Here is an 18,625-nt window from a genome sequence, read left to right as displayed (position 1 = left end):
TGGCGCACACCTTCCCACTAGGCCGAGAAAGAAATGGCACCCTTTTCACATTGTTGCCTGTTATAGCGCCACCAGCAGGTCTAATTTAGCAAAACACATTTTTGGAACAAAATGCCTCAAATCATGAATGCAGTGTCCGATTTGAAAGGCCTAAGAAGAAATGGCACCCTTTTCACATTGGCCTATTATAGCGCCACCAGGAGGCCACACTAACATACCTGACCTGGCGGAGACCTGTGATCCGAGGAGCATTTTTCGAGTTTGTAATCAATCATTTAAAAATTATAATAATGTATAATATATAATGAAATTTAAATTACATAAATACTTACAACGTTCACAGTCTGCGGGGTCCTCTCTTGCTGAAGGGTAACCTCATATGTTTTGTAACGCACCGTCAAGGCGTGTACACAAGATACCGGAGCACCGTTGCTACCACAGTTCTCGTTATCAATAAGAATGGTGAAATTGTATTGTGGAATAATCTCTTTAACCAAGACATAAGTGCAATTTCCCTGGAAACTGTAATATTGACCGTCAAATGTGACGTAATGAGGATCGCCCCAGCCATAGCAGATGCCTGAAAAATGTATGAAGTAATGGAGTCAATAAACAGACTGTCACAGGGATAACTTACGTTTTGACAAATTATGGCAAGTGTGAAGGTTTTGTGAATTTAGATTTAGTCTAAATAAAACTTACATTTGCATTCATACTGGAAACAGCATCCCGTTTCATCGTAAACCTTAACCGGCTGTAAGTTATTTTCACATACAGGTATGATCACTGGCGGACAGGGATGATACTCTGTAATGACTTCACCAGCGTCACATATTTGAGTGGTACAGTTGTCTGGCTTCCAGGTTTCACCTTCCTGTTAGGAAGAAAGAGAAGGGCGCAACAATTATTGAAAACACTGTAGTGTGCATGCCAGGTGGCTAGGTGGCGCTGCCAGATAGACCAGTCACGCATGTGTATAGAACCACGTCCGTTCTACTTCCCATCACGACCCTTTGTTTACATCAATGCAACGGCATACATGGCGTGAGCCGACGCGAGCCATGATGACGTCGCACCTTTTGCGGTTTCCCCCCGTAATGCCCGTTTTATATTGTGTTTTCAAAGACTTCCACTCCGGAAACTTTTGCGTTTTCAAACCCCCGAAAATGCCATTGCCGTCTAAACGGAAGGCATACTGTATCTGATATTTTATTTCGCCGTTTTCTCTAGAGACCATTGTCGTCTAAACGGGGCCTGCAGGCGTCCTACTGCAATTAAAGGGCAAGACCATGTGTATTTACCTTGCCATGATATAACTCCAATGGTGGACAAGAAATCAAAAATAATCGCTCCATTGATTAGAAATTGATAATTCAAAAGATGCTCCTCATTGACTTACATTGTACAGTAAAACAGCTCTCAAAGTCACTATTTTAGCACATAAACAAACACAAACAAAGTTGATTCAGATAATATAGAACATCACCAAACCCTGTACTGTTTTTTTTTTTTAAATAAAAATGTTAACTTCCTGTTGATTTTGCTATTTTTATTAAGAAGAAAACCTGGACTGGATTTGCGGATCCGGATCCGGATCTTCAAATAGTAAAATCAGCAGGAAGTTAACATTTTTATAAAAAAAAAAAACAGTACTGGGTTTTTTGATGTTCTATATTGTCTGAATCAGCTTTGTTTGTGTTCGTTTACGTGCTTATAGAGTGACTTTGAAAGCTGTTTTATCTTACAATGTAAGTCAATGAGGAGCACATTTAGAATAATCAAGTTCTAATCAATGGAGCGATTATTCCACCTTTGGAGTTACATAATGGCAAGGTAAATACACAACCCAAACCTCTACCAAAGTGGCCTTGCCCTTTAAATCAAGTATTGCATTAATTCATCCCCATGTATAATCATGATTATAACCTGTTTCGTTACACGAAGATGCTCGTTGAATACTGTCTAGATCAGGGGTCTTCAACGTTTTTCAGGCAAAGGACCCCTTAGCTGAGAGAGAGATGAAGCAGGGACCCCCCACCGGTGTTGGGCAGTAACAAGTTCCTTTTAATATATTAGTCTAATATTATTATTTTACCCAGTAATGAGTAGTGTAAGGTATTACACTGCCAAAATAGTAATATTGTACCATATTACTATGTAAAAAAATAGTACATTACATATTATTACTAATAAATAAGTTAATATCTCCAAAGATTCTAGTCACTGTGCATTGCCTTTTTAGGGCAGTATGGTTCAAGAGGCTAAAACCTTTGTGGTTTAAATGTGACTGAATGGTATTTAAATCTACATTTTGTGTAACTTCTGTTTACATGCAACTATAGGGATGGGATAATCGTTGTTATTCTTTGTCGTGGTAAAACAAAACGCTCACAATAATCGCATCGCAGAGATTTGTATTTATCGTGAAATCGTCCTCTGTCATACACTAGCCTTTTGTCGAGCTGCAAATTCAGTACCACTTAAACCCTCTATACTTAAACATACCTATAAAGAGCGCATGTGGTACGCTCTCATTTCACTTTATACAAATCGATTCGCCAAAAATAGCAGATCTACAAGCTCACAACGCGTTGCAACGCAATGTGCTGTGAGCTTGTAGATCGGCTATTTTTGGCTAACGCTACCCCCAGAGTAGGGATGTTGGGGGGTTCAAGTGTTTTAACAAAAAGTGGCATTTTTAAGTTTGAAGCATATTTTGATTATCGTGATTCTATCGTTTATCACAATAATTTTTCCGCACAATAATCGTGACATGTAATGTTCACATCGTCCCATAACCCTACATGCGACCAGTGGTGGAAGAAGCACTCAAACATTTTACATAAGTAAAAGCAGCAATACCAAAACACTCCGCTACAAGTAAAAGGCCTGTTCAAAATGTTACTTGAGTAAAAGTACAAAAGTATTGGCATCAAAATATACTTAAAGTACCAAAAGTAAAAGTGCTAATGTTTGAAAATAGCAGATCTACTAGCTCACAACACGTCACGTCGCGACACGTTGTGAGCTTGTAGATCTGCTATTTTCATTTCATTTATTTCATTTAGCCGATAAAATAGGGGCTAAAGTGGTTAATGTCAAGTATTGCAAATTGGAAATATTCTAGTAAAATAAAAAGTAACCCAAAATTGTACTTAAAGGTAGGGTAAGTGATTTTCTTTGGTTAAAATAAGTGTTTAATAGCTCTATATTCTGATAGTACTCATTGCTATAGAGTGTTTGTTCAGTAAAAGGAGTCTCGTCTCTCCAGCTCTTTATAAAACAGAAAATGCATTTTTGTTTCAGTTTCATTTCCAATTTTATCCAATCAGGATAGAGAACTCAATCAGGATATAGATTAAACAAGTGAAATTGGAAGTGATGACACTAAGAAATGAGCAGGCAAAATTGGAACTGGAACACTATAAAAATGAAGCTTAAAAATTGGTACTTTCTCCTGATTGGCTGAGATTTTGACACCTACCGGAAAATGTATTTTCTGTTTATTAAAGAGCTGGAGAGACAGGGAGACTCCTGTTACTGAACAAACACTCTATAGAAATGATTACTATCAGAATTTATTACACGGCTTGGTTGAATGCTCGATTCTGATTGGTCAGTCATCGGTCATTATTTCTGGATAATGACTGATGAGCTCAATAACGGACCACTGTCTAATCAGAGACTCAGAACACCTGCTCATATCAACCTGCGGCCTGCGCTGCTTGGTTTTATGCTTTATCCAACATGACAGCCATGTAAACAAACAAACAATGTAATTTACAACTAAACGTTGCTCTCAACAATGTTTTTGAAAACATTTGAAGTGAGAAATAGACGATGCAATAACCGAAAAGTGATTCTATTTGATCCACTGCACTTCCTTGTTTATCGTGGCGCATACGGGGGAATACCAAAACACTCGCCCCAAAACACAGTCGCCCCGGGGCAAATCCGGCGGCATTACAGGCAAATCGGTGGTATATAGAATGGGGGGCGAGTGTGTTTTGGGGCGAGTTTTTAATTTCATTTTGTCATTTGTTTCCCGAGGCGAACTTGTCCGCCCAGCCCAATACTTATGGAATACTTTCATTGCCGTAAGCAAGGAAATACTTCGTTTTGTTGTTACTTTTGGGTAAATGTATTTGTGTATTTATTAAGTAGCCGTGTAATAAGCGGGATAATGCATGGAGAGGTAGTCATTATTGAAATTTAAAGCCCTTCAGGGCGATTAACCAATCGCCCTGTCGGGCTTTAAATTTCAATAATGACTACCTCCCCATGCATTATCCCTTGCATAGTGCTTTAACCTTTCAACAAAATATTTTTTGTTTTAACCAAAAAATATCACTTACCCTACCTTTAAGTACAGTACTTAAGTACATGTACTTAGCTACTTTCCACCACTGCATGCGACTATGTTGAAATACCTGTCTTGGTGGCTCAAGGTGAGAACAGTTCTCAGGCGTGTGACAGCGTCTGAACTCCCGTTCTATATCACAGGATGAGCTGCAATATGCAGCGACGCACCAGCCTTCTCCGTCAGTTGTATTATAAATGACAGTACCTGAGAGAAGTGAGTAGTCACGTTAGAATCTAACATGATGTATTAAAAATGACAGTACCTGAGAGAAGTGATTAGTGATGTCAGAATCAAACATGACCCCAGACAGTGTGTCATTTTCAGATCTCTTTGGCTATTCAAAAATAGCAGATATACAAGCTCATAGCACGGCACCGAGTGCAAGCTATGAGCTTGTAGATCTGCTATTTTAGAAAAATCGTGAAAATGTGTGCAAATCTTTGAATATATATATTTTTTTTTTAAACTAACATTTGTAACTAAAATCTTTGCTTCTGAGGATTCTACAAATGTCTTCTAAATTTCCGAAAAACCCCCCAAAATGATATGTATTTGGCCGCGGACCCCCATCTGAAAATGTTTTGTTCCAGGGACCCCCCGCAAAGATTTGAGTTTAAAATGTGAGTGTGTATGTATATATATATATATATATATATATATATATATATATATATATATATATATTCAAAGATTTGCACACATTTTCACTTTTTTTTTTGGTGCGGCACCGAGTGCCGCGCTACGAGCTTGTAGATCTGCTATTTTTGAATAGCCCAAAGAAATCTTAAAATGACACACAGCTGCGTTCCCGGTCTTAATGGATTAAGTTGCTTGATTCAGCATTTAGATTTTCTGATATTAATTTGATCAGACACGCCCCCTTCCTATACAAACCCATTGTAACTTCAAACTCCATTTTAAACATGTTACAGCCATTGAAAACCCACGTCCTTGGTTCTGGTGACTGATATTGTCCTATACGTGATGGGGCCGTGAATTTTCAATGTATTTATATTTTTTAATTGTATTATTATTTTTTTAATCCAAAAACGTGAGAAAAAAATACATGAAAAAGGTTATTGGAAAAAACACAGCTCCCTCACGTATTAAAAGGACAATATCAGCCACCTGAACCAAGGACAGGTGTTTTCAATCAATCTAACATTAAAATGGCGTTTGAAGTTACAATGGGTTTAGCCTGCCCCAGCGCGCCTGATATCAGGTATAAAGGGGCGGATTCGAAATCTCCGGTGAAAACATCCGTGGGCTCCCATTGGTTCACCGATCTGTGCGCCCGCGCCCCTCCTCCTCCCCAATGTGCAGGATTGAGAGCCTTGACGTCACAACATTTGGAGCGACGCCCACTGCACTCTGGTTGGTTGGGGAAATTAAAGGTTGACTCCCACTTCCTATGCCAGAAACGTCAACAGCTTGGTCCAGGCTTTCTTTTTGAGCAAAAATAAAAGCCTGGAGATCGAGGCTACAATGGGTTTGTACAGGAAGAGGGCGTGTCTGATAAAATCAATATCAAAGATCTAAATACTGAATCAAGCAACAACATAAACAGTGAAATCCAATCACAACTGAGCGGTGTCGGACCAGATCTGCTGAGGGCAATTTTTTTTTTGCAATGGCAGATTTGTTTGGTTTCCATGCCACTTCCAGACACTAACGGTGCAAGGATGTGTTCAAAGGAATTTCCTATGTGTGAATGTTTGTTAATTAGGGTGACCATACGTCCTCTTTTACCCGGACATGCCTTCTTTTGGGAGGCTGTCCGGTCTGTCCGGGGGGGTTTTATAAAATCCTTCAAATGTCCAGGGTTTTGAGAGTTTGGTTAGCATTTACTGTATCTGTGTATCAGTATGGGGGGATGTATCTTAGCAACAATGAAAGCGATAACTGTCATTGGTCGTGTCATGAGTAAATGAGCCAATGAGCTGCCGAGCAAACTCTCAGTGTTGCCATGTCCGCTTATTTACCGCAACTTCTGGACAAGATTTGGCTTGTTTTTCTTGCTTGTTTTTGGAGGCATGTTTCCTTATTTCTGTCACGAGACTTGGCAACACTGCTGACAGTATGCATGCACACAGTGACAGCAACGAGACTCGCACTCACACACACTGGGCAGCACGCACACCGCACTGCCTGTCATTCATTGAAAATAACTCATCTACATCTACACTTCATGGAGAACATTTTTTGTACCGAATTAACAAATTAACCGAATTAAGGTAACAAAAAAAAAACATGAAAGTAACCAACCCGAAAAAAACTGAAAATGTTTGCGTGCACACGCGTGCATGCGTGAACTGTCCTCTTTTTCGGAATTCAGAATATGGTCATTAACAGTTCACTGAAACGCAAGCGAGCGAAGTGTTTGTAACAAGGATTCAAACGCCCCCACGTTTGAATCCTTGTTACAAACGGATAGCTAGAGAAGTTACATAGTTTACCTTTAAGAACATGAATTGAATTAAAGGGATATTTCACTTTCGAACCTGTTCATTTTAACATTAACTCAGCCATGTGTGTTTCACTCCAGACAGTTTTTAAGTTGCTTGATTCAGTATTTAAATATTTGATATAGATTTTTATCAGACACGCCCCCTTCCTCCTTTCTAATACGTGAGGTAGCCGTGTTTTGTCAATACATTTTTTCATTTATTATCATGTTTTTGGAAAATGTTAAAAATTAAATACAATTATAAACTTTAATTAAATAAATGAAAAAAGTAATTGAAAAAACACGGCCCATTACATAGCCTAAAGGACAATAGCAGTCACCAGAACTAAGGACGTGTGTTTTCAATGGATGTAACATGTTTAAAATGGAGTTTGAAGTTACAATGGGTTCGTATAGGAAGGGGGCGTGTCTGATACAATTTATATCAAAAATCTAAATGCTGAATTATCAAGCAACTTAAAAACTGTCTGGGGTGAAACACAAAAGCCTGAGTAGACGTTAAAGGATCAACACCATGAATTTAAAAAATAATAATATTTAATATCATTGTTTATGTCCCTCAAACGTTTTTCAAAAGGTTTGAGCCTAAATCAAACCTCAGATATAGGCCTACTCATTCCAACTAACTTCTCTCTGGCTTATAAAGCACTTTCACCTGCAATACCACATTGTCCTGTTTGGCACGGGGCACTATTGAGCCAGTTTGTATGCATGTTTTCTCCTGGTTCTGTGTGGGAAAAAAAAATTGGTTGGAACTGAAAAACGGGAGGGATTGTACCCTGACGTGACGTCACGTCAGGGTGCAAATCAGTTTGGCCTGTTTTGAGACCAATTTACAGAAAACCCCAGATTTGCTGTGAAAGCCTGAGTGTTCAAACTGGGGTATTTTTGGGGATAGAAGAGAGGTAGGGGAGACCAAAAACACACCAAAAAGAAGAACAAGTTAGAATTCATGGTGTAGTCCCTTTGCAATGACCCCAAACATGTTTGAAAGTGAAATATCCTTTAACATTCAGTGAAAAATAACAATTTGTGATCAACTTACCAGGAGGGTAGGTTAGACCCTTGTACTTGCAGTAACATAATGTTGTTGAAGGCGGTGTTGTTGTTGTTACTGATGTTGTTGTCGGTGGTCCAGTAGTAGTTGTAGGGCAACGGTCAACGCAACATTTGACTCGTATTTCATAATCAAAGCACAAAACGCGTCTGAATGTCCAAAAGTCCAAAGACCAAAAACTCAGTTGGTCCTGGCTTTTACAAACCAGTCCAACGCTCTGGTCACATGTGACTATTTGTCCTAAATCAGCCAAAGGCGTATGTGGGAAGTCTGCAGCTCGACACTGGATTTCTTGTACGTTACAATGGTCAATGTGCTTTATGTTTCCTATGCTTTCAGTGTCGTTGCCATTTACAGGGTAATGGCTGTTGGTCCAGTCTGACCATTCACAATCACGGCAGGGTGTGGTTGTCGGTACTGTCATAGTAGTAGGGGTAATAGTTGTCTTGGTGGTTGGAGTAGTTGTAGTCATTGGAGTCGTGGTAGTTTGAGGAGTTGTGGGAGTTTGAGTAGTTGTAGCCATTGGGGTAGTGGTAGTTTGAGTAGTAGTACTGGGTGTGGTTGTCGGTACTGTCATAGTAGTAGGGGTAATAGTAGTCTTGGTGGTTGGAGTAGTTGTAGTTTGAGTAGTTGTGGGGGTCGTGGTAGTTTGAGTAGTTGTAGTCATTGGAGTCGTGGTAGTTTGAGTAGTTGTGGTAGTTTGAGTAGTTGTAGTTGGAGTCGTGGTAATTTGAGGGGTAGTTTTAGGAGTTGTAGTTTGAGTCGTGGTAGTTTGAGAAGTTGTAGTTGTAGTTGTGGTAGTTTGAGGAGTTGTAGTTGGAGACGTGGTAGTTTGAGTAGTTGTAGTTGGCGTCGTGGTAGTTTGAGGGGTAGTTGGAGTAGTTGGAGTTTGAGTAGTTGTAGTCTTTGGAGTCATGGTAGTTTGGGTAGTTGTGGGAGTTTTGGTAGTTTGAGCCGTTGTAGTTGGAGTCATGGATGTCGCCTGCGTTGTTGTAGTAATGTGGGTAATAGTAGGAGTTGGTTGTTCGCAACGGTCAATGCAACATTTGACTCGTATTTCATAATCAAAGCACAAAACGCGTCTGAATGTCCAAAAAGAGCTCGGTTGGTCCTGGCTTTTACAAACCAGTCCAACGCTCCGGTCACATTTGACAATTTGTCCTATATCAGCCAAAGGCCTATGTGGGCGGTCTGCAGCGCGACACTGGATTTCTTGTACGTTACAATGGTCAATGTGCTTTATGTTTCCTATGCTTTCAGTGTCGTCGCCATTTACAGGGTAATGGCTGTTGGTCCAGTCTGACCATTCACAATCATTGCAGGGTTTGGTTGTCGGTACTGTCATAGTAGTAGGGGTAATAGTTGTCTTGGTGGTTGGAGTAGTAGTAGTCATTGGAGTCGTGGTAGTTTGAGGAGTTGTGGGAGTTTTGGTAGTTTGAGTAGTTGTAGCCATTGGAGTAGTGGTAGTTTGAATAGTTGTAGTCATTGGAGTTGTGGTAGTTTGAGTAGTTGTTGGAGTTTGAGTATTTGGAGTTGGAGTCGTGGATGTCGTCTGCACTTTGGTGCTATGATTTGTAGTCCTTTCTGTAGTTGGCTCGCAATCAAAGCAACATTTGACTCGTATTTTATAGTCAAAGCATACGGGCGGTATGCCTTGGTCCTGGCCTTTACAAATCAGCCCAACTCTTGGGTCACACGTAACGTCTTGTCCTACGTCGCCCAAAGAAACACCTGGAAAACGTGCAGCTTGACACTCGATTTCTAAAGGTTCGGTACAACCTTCTATGCTTTCAGTGTCGTCACCGGTCGAAGGGTAATTGTTATTTATCCAATCTGACCATTTACAAACACGGCAGGATGTGGGAGGCATCGTTGTCCATGTCGTAGTTGTAGTTCCACGCGTGGTAGTTTGAGTAGTTGTAGTTGGAGTCGTGGTAGTTTTTTGAGTAGTTGTAGTTGGAATTGTGGTAGTTTGAGTAGTTGGAGTTGGAGTCGTGGTAGTTTGAGGGGTAGTTTGAGTAGTTGTAGTTGAAGTCGTGGTAGTTTGAGTAGTTGGAGTTGGAGTCGTCGTAGTTTGAGTAGTTGGAGTTGTGGTAGGCATTATTGTGGTTGTTGGTCCAGTAGTAATTCTTGGTTTGCAACGGTCAACGCAACATTTGACAGATATTTCATAATCAAAGCACAAAACGCGTCTGAATGTCCAAAAAAAACTCGCTTGGTCCTGGCTTTTACAAACCAGTCCAACGCTCTGGTCACATGTTACAATTTGTCCTAAATCAGCCAAAGGCGTGTGTGGGTAGTCTGCAGCTCGACACTTGATTTCTTGTACGTTACAATGGTCAATGTGCTTTATGTTTTCTATGCTTTCAGTGTCGTCGCCATTTACAGGGTAATGGCTGTTGGTCCAGTCTGACCATTCACAATCATAGCAGGGTTTGGTCGTCGGTACTGTCATAGTAGTAGGGGTAATAGTTGTCTTGGTGGTTGGAGTAGTTGTAGTCATTGGAGTCGTGGTAGTTTGAGGAGTTGTGGGAGTTTTGGTAGTTTGAGTAGTTGTAGCCATTGGAGTAGTGGTAGTTTGAGTAGTTGTAGTTTGAGTAGTTGTGGGTGTCGTGGTAGTTTGAATAGTTGTAGTCATTGGAGTTGTGGTAGTTTGAGTAGTTGTTGAAGTTGTTGTAGTTTGGGGAGTTGTGGTAGTTTGAGTAGTTGTGGGTGTCGTGGTAGTTTGAATAGTTGGAGTTGGAGTCGTGGTAGTTTGTGGAGTTGTAGTTGGAGTCGTGGTAGTTTGAGGAGTTGTGGTAGTTTGAGTAGTTGTGGGAGTTGTGGTAGTTTGGGGAGTTGTGGTAGTTTGAGTAGTTGTAATTGGAGTCGTGGTAGTTGTGTCATGAGTTGGACTTGTGGTAGTTGCGGTAGTTTGAGGAGTTGTGGTAGTTGTGGTAGTTTGAGGAGTTGTGGTAGTTTGAGTAGTTGTAGGAGTTTGAGTAGTTGTGGTAGTATGGTGAGTATTTGGAGTTGGAGTCGTGGATGTCGTCTGCACTTTGGTGCTATGATTTGTAGTCCAATCTGTGGTTGTTGTTACCATTGGACAACATGCGACTCGTATTTCATAATCGTAGCACGCACCAACTTGGTCCTGGCTTCTACAAATCAGTCCCATGCTCGGGTCACATATAAGTTCTTGTCCGTAATGACCCAAAGGAAGATCTGGGTACTGCGCGTATCGACACTCGATTTGTAGAGGTCCGCTACAAGCGTTCAAGTCAAAGTCCTTTACGTCTTCTATTTTTTCCATTTCGTCACCACTTGACATCCAAGGCTGATGGTTGTTGGTCCATTCGGACCAAATGCATGGCCTTTCTGTGGTCGTTCCTCCTGTAGTAACTATAGTAGTTGTTGGCTCGGGTGGAGTTGTAGTAGTTGGCTCGCAATCAAAGCAACATTTGACTCGTATTTTATAGTCAAAGCATACGGGCGGTATGCCTTGGTCCTGGCCTTTACAAATCAGCCCAACTCTTGGGTCACACGTAACGTCTTGTCCTACGTCGCCCAAAGAAACACCTGGAAAACGTGCAGCTTGACACTCGATTTCTAAAGGTTCGGAACAACCGTCTATGCTTTCAGTGTCGTCACCGGTCGAAGGGTAATTGTTATTTATCCAATCTGACCATTTACAAACACGGCAGGATGTGGGAGGCATCGTTGTCCAGTTCGTCGTCGTAGTTGTAGTTCCACGCGTGGGTGTTGTAGTTCCTGTGAATATGACAGTAAGGTAGATGATAATTTAATTTGAACCTCTCATTTAGTGATGTTCAAAATCCTGCATGAATACCAGCGGTGGACAGTAACTAAGTACAATGTGTTTACTTGAATACTGTACTTGAGTAAATTCTTTCTGTACTTTACTTGAGTATTTGTGAATTAACCGCTATTACAAAATATTTTTGTAATAATAATCAAAATATACAAAGTAACCAGTAACTAAAGTTTTCAAATAATTGTAGTGGAGTAAAAGTACAATATTTGGCTCTGAGATGTAGTGGATTAGAAGTAAAAGTATTGAAAATAGTAAACTCAAGTCAAGTAAAAATACCTCAACATTTTACTTAAGTGCGGTATTTGAGTACATAGTTACTTTACACCATACTGGTTGTCACGGCATCCATATTCCTTGATTTAACAATCAGATTCTGAATGATCGACACAGGCTGAGATGAAGGGAATAAATCATCAAAAGCAACATTGATAAATAAAAATCTCTCGATATATTAGACGTCAATTTGAAGTTACTTACCAGCTGTTGTTGGGGTGGTGGTTGGGGGTGGAGTTGTAGGACAAGCTAGAACAAAAATAAAACGTAGTTTACAGAGTGAGAGATGTGTGTAGGTAAACGCTGCCCTCAGCAAGGTGTGGCAGGAGGTAGCGGGACTCATAGAAACCTAGAGAAAATGACTTTTTTTCTATCAATTACACACCCCATGAAGCCTTGAATTCATGGAGATTTAACTGTTTTTGTTGCATTCCTAAGCTAATAATTTGACAGGCTGCCCTAGCGAGTCTGATATCATGTCTAGAGGGGTGGGTTCAAAATATCTGGAGAAAAAATCCGCCAGATCCTATTGGTTCACAGATCTGTCCGTCAGCCCCCGCCCGCCCCGCCCTGCCCCGCGCCCCTCCTCCTCCCTCAATGTGCAGCATTGAGAGCCCTGACGTCACAACATTTGGAGCGACGCCAACTGCACTCTGGTTGGTTGGGGAAATGAAACACTTCCTATTCCAGGAACGTCAACAGGCTGGTCCAGGCTCTTATTTTTGAGCAAAAATAAAAAATAAAAGCCTGGAGATCGAGGCTAATAATGTGATGACCGGCGGAGTCTCCGGTAGGAGATTCAATTGAGTCTCCTACTGAGTCTCCTATGGACCGATGACCCGATCATCAACTTATTGGCTCAAGAATGCGACAAAAACAAAAAAAATGGGATGTGTAATTGATGTAATTCTTTTGGGTGCACTACTCCTTTAACATAGTCTAATAATAGATATTACACTCACCCCAGCCATCGTAGGTGCAATTGCTCTTTGTTGATGAGCAACGACTAAAAAAAACAGAAAGAGGAGAGAAACGGAAACATGTGTTTCTACGGTGTGAAACATCTAAAGTGGCCTAACATGTTAATGTAATATTATGATATATTATTATGTTAATGTAATATAATATATTATGTTAATGTAATATTATAATATATTAATTTAACAACATAGCTGCATTATAGCAGCTGAGTTTTAACCCATTAAGACCGGGAACGCATCTTTTTTTATTTCTTTGGCTATTCAAAAATAGCAGATATACAATCTCATAGCCCGGCACTCGGTGCCGGGCTATGAGCTTGTAGATCTGCTATTTGTTTAGAAAATCGTGAAAATGCGTGAAAATCTCTCTCTATATATATATGTCTTCTAAACCCTATATGTTGCTATAATATCAGTGGTTCTCAAACTTTTTTCTTGTCAAAGACCCCCAAAATTATATGTATTCGGCCGCATCTCAAAATATGTTGTTCCAGGGACCTCCAGAAGCAAAGATTTTAGTCAAAAATGTACACATATTTAAACATATTTGCACAAATGTTCAAGATCTTTCAAAAATAGCAGATCTACAAGCTTGTAGATCTGCTATTTTTGAATAGCCAAATACATCTAAAAATGACACAGACGTGTTCCCGGTCGTTAAGTTTAATTTTAAGTACCATGTGTAACATTCCATCTCTGAGGGCATGGACTCTCCTTCCTTGTAATTCTGTCCTTCTCCATCGTAACATCCACAGCCCGTCTCTGGAACACACTGCATGCTGCTTTCTTCAAAATAAGCTTGTTGAGGAGGACATGTCGGATAGCAGCCTTTAGAACAAACAAAATAAGTTAATTCCAGTCAGACCCAAAGGCCTCCCTCACACAGTTAAAACAATCGTTTTATGGTTGCCTCATGCCTTACATGAGGCATAAGTTGATAAAGCTGACTTGCCTCGCCACTCTCTGGCTTTACCCCCCCCCCCCCCTCCCCTAAGGCAAGTAAGTCAGCTTTATCAAAACACGTGACTTGCATAGGAAATTAATTGAAACGGCCTTATGCCTCACGTAAGGCATAAGGCAGCCATAAAACGATTGTTTTAACTGTGCGAGGGAGGCCAAATACAACAAAAATAAGGTGGAATGCATATCTCCCTCCGCCAGGCTAGGTGGCCCTACCCATGGCTGTGGGCTGTAACCATCATGACCCCAAGAAAGCTTCATGGTGGAAATAATGTTACAGTTCCAACTTTTCTTATTTGCGGCGCTAAACCTATGGTGAGAAGTGAGTGTGCTTTTGGAGGTGTGTTCTATAGAGGCACCTCAACATGTGATTCCAATTTGGGGTTGATTGGATGTTGCGTTCGTGCTATAGATGGTTTTGCCCCCCCCCCCCCCCCACAAAAAAGCGACCTGTATAGCGGCGTAATAGTGAAATGCAACAGACTTCTGCCAAACACCGCCCTGCCGCCCTGCAATTGGCTGAATACAAAAACGAGAAAACAAGGACTCCGCCCCCAAGGGGGACGGTGGGGGCATTTACAGTCTAATACAGACCAAAACCCTGAAATTGCATCTGGTCTCGTGGCGTGCCTCACTAGGCGTTAGCCTGCCGACTCTGAGGCTCGAGTTCGACCCCGCCTGGGGGCACTCTTTTTCCGACAACCGCAGACAACTTTTTTTGGCTAATAAAGTATAGTTTTGGACCATGACGGAGGCGTGCCAAATCAGCAGACCTTGAGGCTGAGGAAGTCGCGCCCGAGCGCCTCCAGGCGCGAGTGCCCGCGACGACCAGCCGATTCGACTTGCCGTTCGAGTTATGTACCGATAGGGACAGAATAGTAAATTATGTTGTGGGGACTGCGTTTGCCCCAACTGTCACTCAAAGTGACCACTGGCCAATCACAGCGCGACTTTTCCGGGTCTGGGGCGGGTCTTGGCAGAAGTCTGTTGCATATCACTATCACGCTGTATAGCGGTAGCCATTTTGGAGAAGCAAGCTTCCTGACTACTGGCCAATCACATCACGTCTTTTCCGTGACTTGTCAGAATGTGATTGGCCAGTAGTCAGGAAGCTTGCCTTCTCCAAAATGGCGCCCGAGATACAGACGCCTCAGAGCCGGAGAAGGCGCCTGCCTTTATATGTCTATGTACCTAACGTGGTGAAGATTGTTTCTGCATCAAACAGTGACATCACATTTGTGCTGCTTGTAGTGAAATTACTTTTGGCTGTTCCTTGTGTTTAGAGGGCCCTCAATAGGCCCCTCCTGCAAACGTTGTAAGCCAATTGCAGCCAGATTAAGCCAATCGCTATGGAATATAAAAAATATGTATGATGCATGTTCGTCATGTGACTCCAGAGATCCTGTGGAGCAAATTATGTGAGTTTTGAGCAAGATCTGTGTTTAGAGGAAAATGAAAAAAATGCTGGAAATCGGTGTGGCCTAATAAGCTATATGGGGAGTTGCATCGTTCTGTCGGTATAGCACCACCATGAGGCCAATTTTAACACTGTGTGTGTATTGTAGTGTGTTCCTTGGCACTGTGCACACACTGAAAAAAAAACCACACACACACACACACACACACACACACACATGGGCGAAAACATAATCTCAATCCCTGGCCATCAGCCTGGCGGACGTGATGAATACAATGTTTTATTATTACCCTCCAGAGCTGGGATCTGATTGGAGCATGTTCCTGAAGGGTTCCTGCATGTCTTCAAGCATGGTTTCCCACAAGGCTGGTAAAGCCATTCACATCCTTCAGTAGGGTAATGGTCACAGGACAGAGCTGAGTGGGGAAGAGAAATTCAATACAATTTAGGAATTTACACACACTCTTAATCTCAGTGGTGGAAAAAGTACTCCTTTTTTTTACTTTAGTAAAGTGAGTGAGTACAAGTACACAAGTATTGGCATCAAAATATGCTTAAAGTACCAAAAGTAAAAGTACTCATTATGCAAAATGTCCCATTTCACAAGTTGATCATGTATTGAAATATTTTGAAAATAGCAGATCTACAAGCTCACAATGTGTGTGCGCCGCATTGTGAACTTGTAGATCGGCTATTTTCAAATGGCCGAAATGTATATAGGACTGAAGTGGTTCAGTTCAGTTCAGTTTCAGTTTATTTCCAGCTTTTTGGACAATACATAAGGAAATGCTTTAGTGCAGTAAGACACAGTACAGGCAGTTTGATAGTAGTAGTTATTAATGTATGTTTTGTAATAATAATCAAAATCTACAAAGTAACTAGTAACTAAAGTTTTCAAATAATTATAGTGGAGTAAAAATAAAAATAAATGCCTCTGAGATGTAGTGGAGTAGAAGTGAAAGTACAGGAAAAGTTTTCTGAAAAACGTATGTTGCTATAATATCTTCTTCTCAAACTTTTTAATGTCAAGGACCACCCAAAATGATTTGGCCGCGGACCCTCATCTCAAAATATTTTGACCCAGGGACCCCCCAGAAGCAAAGATTTTAGTTAAAAATGTTAGCTTGAAAATATATTCAAACATTTTCACGAATTTTCACAATTTTTCAAAAATAGCAGATATTCTGTTCTGTTCATAGCTTGTATGTCTGCAATTTTCTGAATAGTCAAAGAAATCCAAAAATTACACAGGTGGATTGTTTTTTTTACATTTGTGTACACAACGTGGCTTCCACAGCTTTTCAGGTAATAAACCAGGGGTGGGCAACAATGATGATGGAGATGGCCACTATATTTCCACTCTCACTCCAGAGGGCCACATTGCATATACTGTCGGGCAGACAACTCTTATCTCCGTATTTTAACTTTTTTTGTAAATTGTTGTACTTCTCCATTCTATGTCACACAAAAGTAGCAAAAATAGCCGATCTACAAGCTCAAAACGCGTCGCACCGCTATGCGATTTGAGCTTATAGATTTTAATTGGAATCCTGAATTTGTTTTTGCTATTTTTTAATTGGAATCCTGAAAAGTAACTTTTTTATTTAATTTCAAATGCATTTAGTTATACTTATGTTAACCTTATGAACTTTGGACATAAAAAAGACAATATAATGTTAATATTAGTCATTAAGCTATAGACTGAAGTAATTAAAACGGGTCATGTTTGGAATTTTAACAGCTGAAATCAATAATGTATCAGTACTCCGATATTAACCTGTGGGCCGTATTAAGTGAAGGTGGGGGCCGCATGTGGCCCCCAGGGCCGCCAGTTGCCCATGTAAGTAATAAACGCTGGCAAGGGGATAAAAGACGATGTTTCAATATCAGGCAGTCAATGTGTTAAAGGGTTAAGTAGTAGTACTATTTCCACCACTGAGTAGTAGTACTTTTTTCCAGCACTGCCATCGGCTAAATCAGAGACTCACGGCATATGGTGGGCGTCCTCCATCGCACACAGGCTCCAGCCTCGTTACAGGCCGCTGCGTAAGCCGCTACGGCCGTACAGAAGCACTCACAATCCCCCCCGCTGTTACAGGCACACGAGTCTCTCACACAGGCGTCATGGAACTTCCTGGGATCCACCTGCAGACACAGAGAAAAACATTTATAACTCTTTATTTAAAGCAGTAGTAGTAGTAGTTCTCAAACTTTTTCATGTCAAGGACCCCCAGATTGATATATATTTGGCCGCAGACCACCCCCATCTGAAAACATTTTGTGCCAGGGACCCCCAGAAGAGAAGATTCAATTATATTGTATTAAAGGGATATTTCACTTTCAAACAAATGTTGGGTCATTTTATCGTCTGCTCAGGCTTTTGGGAACAGACAGACAGTTGTTAAGTTGCTTGATTCAGTATTTAGATATTTGATATTCATTTTATCCCCTTCCTATACAAACTCATTGTAACTTCAAACTCCATTTTAACCATGTTAGATTCATCAGAAACACCCGTCCTTGGTTCTGGTGACTGATATTGTCCTTCTAATACATGAGGAGACTGTGTTTTTTCAATTACTTTTTTCATTTATTTTTAATATTTTTGGGGGAAAATGAAAAAAATGAAATACAATAAAAAAAGATATGTATTTTTTTATTTTCATATTAGGAGGGCAGGGTGAGTCACCAGAACCAAGGACGGTTGTGTTTGATGAATCTAACATGTTAAAAATGGAGTTTGAAGTTACAATGGGTTTGTATAGGAAGGGGGCGTGTCTGATAAAATGAATATCATATTTCTAGCTGAATAAAAATGGTCTGGGGTCCCTTTAACATCTTAACTCTAAAGTGAAGAGCCCCCACCGGGAGGACAAAGACACTTTAACCTCTGTGCCACTCGAGCACCCTGCCTTTAATAACTTTGGACACATAGTGTATGAGTGTGGGTGGTTCTTACCTTAGGATGGCACACGGCGAACACAGGGCTGTTGATGAGGCTGCAGTGTTTGACGGCCCAGGCCTGTCTGTGGGAGTACGCCGCGCAGGGGTTCGTCTCGTTGGCGTCGCGACAGCCGGGCGACGCCTTCCAGCTGTTTCCCAACGCGAAAGCGTCGACCACGACCTCCTGCCCCCTGGTGGTGAGGTCGTTCCTGGCGTTTCCGTCGTAGTTCCCACACAGGCCACACACTTTTCCCTGCAGGTGCATTAATTATACTGTGGGGGGCGCCTTTCACACTTTTATGTTTAAACTTCTGGGGGGATTTATTGTATTATTTTGTATAAATAGCTGAT

At 41.0% G+C, this 18,625-nt stretch overlaps 1 protein-coding gene across 1 annotated transcript in view; it reads right to left on the bottom strand.

The window, feature by feature from the left end:
- The window catches only part of LOC311047895 (mucin-5B-like), a gene marked incomplete at both ends in the record, with an annotated part of 59,617 nt that overhangs the window by 23,409 nt on the left and 17,583 nt on the right, over positions 1 to 18,625 (bottom strand). The window contains 12 exons of the mRNA XM_084060844.1: positions 823 to 874; positions 8,284 to 8,438; positions 8,712 to 8,869; positions 9,227 to 9,439; positions 9,737 to 10,016; positions 11,015 to 11,027; positions 11,560 to 11,637; positions 12,179 to 12,223; positions 13,632 to 13,782; positions 15,622 to 15,747; positions 17,320 to 17,476; positions 18,291 to 18,527. Of these exons, the coding sequence (XP_083916970.1) occupies positions 823 to 874; positions 8,284 to 8,438; positions 8,712 to 8,869; positions 9,227 to 9,439; positions 9,737 to 10,016; positions 11,015 to 11,027; positions 11,560 to 11,637; positions 12,179 to 12,223; positions 13,632 to 13,782; positions 15,622 to 15,747; positions 17,320 to 17,476; positions 18,291 to 18,527 (1,665 nt within the window). The remainder of the gene's footprint in view (positions 1 to 822; positions 875 to 8,283; positions 8,439 to 8,711; positions 8,870 to 9,226; positions 9,440 to 9,736; positions 10,017 to 11,014; positions 11,028 to 11,559; positions 11,638 to 12,178; positions 12,224 to 13,631; positions 13,783 to 15,621; positions 15,748 to 17,319; positions 17,477 to 18,290; positions 18,528 to 18,625) is intronic.

Source organism: Gymnoscopelus microlampas (genome assembly GCF_963454915.1).
Source record: "Gymnoscopelus microlampas genome assembly, chromosome: 6".
In the NCBI taxonomy this organism is placed as follows: domain Eukaryota; kingdom Metazoa; phylum Chordata; class Actinopteri; order Myctophiformes; family Myctophidae; genus Gymnoscopelus; species Gymnoscopelus microlampas.
This window is presented reverse-complemented; position numbering and strand designations above follow the sequence as displayed.